The sequence below is a fragment of the Chinchilla lanigera genome, unplaced genomic scaffold (assembly GCF_000276665.1).
Source record: "Chinchilla lanigera isolate Chin_1 unplaced genomic scaffold, ChiLan1.0 scaffold00173, whole genome shotgun sequence".
In the NCBI taxonomy this organism is placed as follows: Eukaryota; Metazoa; Chordata; class Mammalia; order Rodentia; family Chinchillidae; genus Chinchilla; species Chinchilla lanigera.
Window position 1 is genome coordinate 1,228,249 of NW_004955574.1, and position 3,407 is coordinate 1,231,655.

At 56.5% G+C, this 3,407-nt stretch overlaps 2 protein-coding genes across 2 annotated transcripts in view; both read left to right on the forward strand.

Moving 5' to 3' along the window:
• Window positions 1–1,386, forward strand: part of C5ar1 (complement component 5a receptor 1) — a 7,693-nt gene extending 6,307 nt beyond the window's left edge. The window contains exon 2 of the mRNA XM_005413864.2: window positions 226–1,386. Within this exon, the coding sequence (XP_005413921.1) occupies window positions 226–1,260 (1,035 nt within the window). The 3' untranslated portion in view covers window positions 1,261–1,386. The remainder of the gene's footprint in view (window positions 1–225) is intronic.
• Window positions 1–3,407, forward strand: part of C5ar2 (complement component 5a receptor 2) — a 20,598-nt gene that overhangs the window by 6,299 nt on the left and 10,892 nt on the right. The gene's annotated exons all lie outside the window — the stretch shown is intronic.

Below are 3,407 nucleotides of genomic sequence, written 5' to 3' on the forward strand. Positions count from 1 at the left end.
AAGTCCAGGGGCTTTAGGAGGAGGTGGCCAGGGGCGGGGGGACCACGAGGAGGGAAGCCTTTCAATGTGTTAACAAATGCCACACCGCCAGGGAACTCCTGGCCCCGGTTTCCCCAAGCCCAGGAGGGCCGCGGGCCCAACAGCTGGCACGGGCTTCCAGCCCAGGCTTGCGGCGGCCGGGCGCAGGGGGCCGCACTCAGACTCGGCTGCCTCTGTTCCGCTTAGGAAGCCGTGGACTACAATTACAGCGACTACGCCACCCTGGCCCCCGACACGTCCGTGGACAACTACGTGGAGCGTCTGTCCGCCGGGGACCTCTCCGCCTTGGTCATCCTGGCAGTCGTCTTCCTGGTGGGCGTGCCGGGCAACGCCCTCGTGGTCTGGGTGACCGCCTTCGAGGCCCGGCGCAACATCAACGCCATCTGGTTCCTCAACCTGGCGCTGGCCGACCTCCTGTCCTGCCTGGCGCTGCCCGTGCTGTTCATGTCCATCCTGCGCTTCAGCCACTGGCCCTTCGGCGACGCCGCCTGCAGGGTGCTGCCCTCGCTCATCCTGCTCAACATGTACAGCAGCATCCTGCTGCTGGCCACCATCAGCGCCGACCGCCTGGCGCTGGTGCTCAGCCCGATCTGGTGCCAGCGCTTCCGGGCCGGCGGCCTGGCCTGGGCGGCCTGTGGGGCGGCCTGGGTGCTGGCGCTGCTGCTGACCATCCCGTCCTTCATGTTCCGCAGGACGTACAAAGAGGACTTCTCCTTCAAGACGCTGTGCGTCATCGACTACGGCCTCGGCAGCGAGCGCAAGGAGAAGGCTGTGGCCCTGGTGCGGCTGCTCGTGGGCTTCCTGTGGCCGCTGCTCACGCTCGCTGTCTGCTACACCTTCCTCCTGCTTCGGACCTGGAGCCGCAGGGCCACGCGCTCGGCCAAGACCATCAAGGTGGTGGTGGCCGTGGTGAGCAGCTTCTTCGTCTTCTGGCTGCCCTACCAGGTGACGGGGGTCCTGCTGGCCTGGTACCCCCCGATCTCGTCCACCTACAAGAGCACCAAAGCCCTGGACGCCCTGTGTGTCTCCATCGCCTACATCAATTGCTGTATCAACCCCATCATCTACGTGGCGGCCGGCCGCGGCTTCCAGGGCCGGCTGCTCAAGTCCCTTCCCAGCCTCCTGCGCAACGTGCTGACCGAGGACACCATAAACAGGGAGACCAAGTCCTTCACCCGCTCCACGGTGGACACCGTGCCCCAGAAGAGCGAATCGGTGTGAGGGGAGGCCTCCCTGGCCGCTGTGCGCTCAACCATCCCCACTTCCTTTGGGTGTCTCTCTCTCTGTCTGGAAACAGGGTCCTGCTATGTAGCCTCCTGCCTCAGCCTCCTGAGTGCTGGGATTATAGGTGTGTGCCACCACGCCCAACTTTTTTTTTTTTTTTTTTTCAACTTCTCACTGAGCTACATTTTCAGCTCTTTTTTATATTTCTTTTTGTTTCTTCCAATCAGATTTTATTGGTACATTTTAGGCATACACAGTGATCACATTCATCATCGAAGATTATTTTTTAAGACAGGGTCTCACTAAGTCACTAAACTGCCCAGGTAGGGTTTGAATTTGCAAACTTCCTGCCTCAGCCTCCCAAGTCTTTCTGTTTGCCATATCCTAACACAGACCTTGGTGAGTGGGCGTTGTTCTGGTGGACTGGTTCTAGCCCCTTCCCTCTTAACAGCCTGGTGCCTCCTCTTCACAGCCTCCCTCGCTGTGGGGGTATCCAGCCTGGTTCTCAGTCCTGTACTTTCGCAAAACAGACAGAAGGCAGCATCCCGGGTTACCTGCGTGCAGCAGCGTGCGTGTGGTGCATGTGCGCGTGAATGCCAGCTAAGTGTAAGGAGAGCGCACTAGAACAAACAGGATGCATGCAGGTAACACCAGTATAGCTTTTTTTTTTTTTAAGACAAGGTCTCACCATGTCGCTCAGGCTGGCTTCGAACTCACAGCAATCCTCCTGCCTCAGCCTCCCAAATGCTGGGATGACAGGTGTGCGCCACCATGCCTGGCTCCATTCTAGCTTTCAGAACATAGTTCTGTATTTATTTTCTGGAGAGCTGGGGGAAAAAATAACTGGCGTCTCAGGAGTTATCCCTCTTTAGGACAAAGCCGAAATGTATGAACCCATCTCAGCTTTGGTGAGTCCCTTTAAAGAAAAACATTTAAGTTAGAGTGTTACTTAAGTGAGTTTTTTGTTTTGATTTTTTTTTTTTCTTTTTTCTTTTTGGGACAGGGTCTCACTATGCAGTTCAGGCTGGCCTTGAGTTCACTTTGTAGCCCAGGCTGGTCTCGAACTCCCAATGATCCTCCTGCCTCAGCCTCCCAGTGCTGGGATGACAGGCAAGTGCCACCATGCCCAGCTGTTTTGATTATTTTGGAGATGGGGTCTCACTATGTTACCCAGACTAGCCTTCAACTCCTAGGTTCAAAGATCCTCCTGCCTCAGCCTCTGGATGTTACAAGCCTGGTTCTTTTTTTTTTCTTTTTAATGTAAATAAAAAAAGCAAGAGAAGATTGATTGAAGTGCGGGCGCCTTGGCTGGGCAGATATGTATCCAATATTTACTTCCCGGGAATGAGTTAATGAGACAGTTTGAGATTTTTACTTTAACTTTTTTTCTTGTGGTATCAGAATTCAAACTCATGACCTCGCACTTGCCAGGCAGGCGCTGGGCCGCTGTGCTACATCCCCAGCCGCTGTTCTTTCGAAACAATGGACTTTATTTGGAGGTTGTTGCAGAAAGGACACCGTGGTGACAGTTCAAGGGAGCCTGGATGTCACCGTCCGGCAGAGCTGTGTGAGCCGCTCAGAGCCACAGTCTGGCCGCGCCGCAGGCCAGTTCCAGAGGTCCCCACCGCCGCGGCCACGGCCCTGGGGCTCCCCTCTGGCAGCCGCGGCCCCCTCGCCCCCGCCTGTGACCCTGCAACCCAATCCGGACAATTCTGTCATTCTGAGAATGTTACTCAGTGGGATCCTGTAGTAACTAACCTTCTGCGCTCTTCGGAAACGACTGCACCCCGTGTGATGAGAATAAAAGAGGACGCGGGCGCTGCGTTGCCTGTAATGTTTAATGTCCGCCTGGACAGTGCGTGGGCCGGGCGTGCGCGTGCCCGCGAGCGTGGGGTGCTTTTGAGCTTTCTAGCGGCGCAGCGAGGCAGAGCAGGAGAACCGGGCTGTGGTGCAGCTCCGTGGTAGCAGAGCGCTTCCCTGCGCCGCGGAGATAACCCAAGCGCAGGAAGAAACAGATGCAGTGATAGTGCCGTGGTGTGGGTGTGTCGGAGGGTCCTGGGGTCCTGAGGCTCCTTAGCAGGGGCTCTTAAAGCAGAAGGGCTTGGAAGGTAGGTTTGTTGGTTTTTTGTTTGTTTATTGCTGGG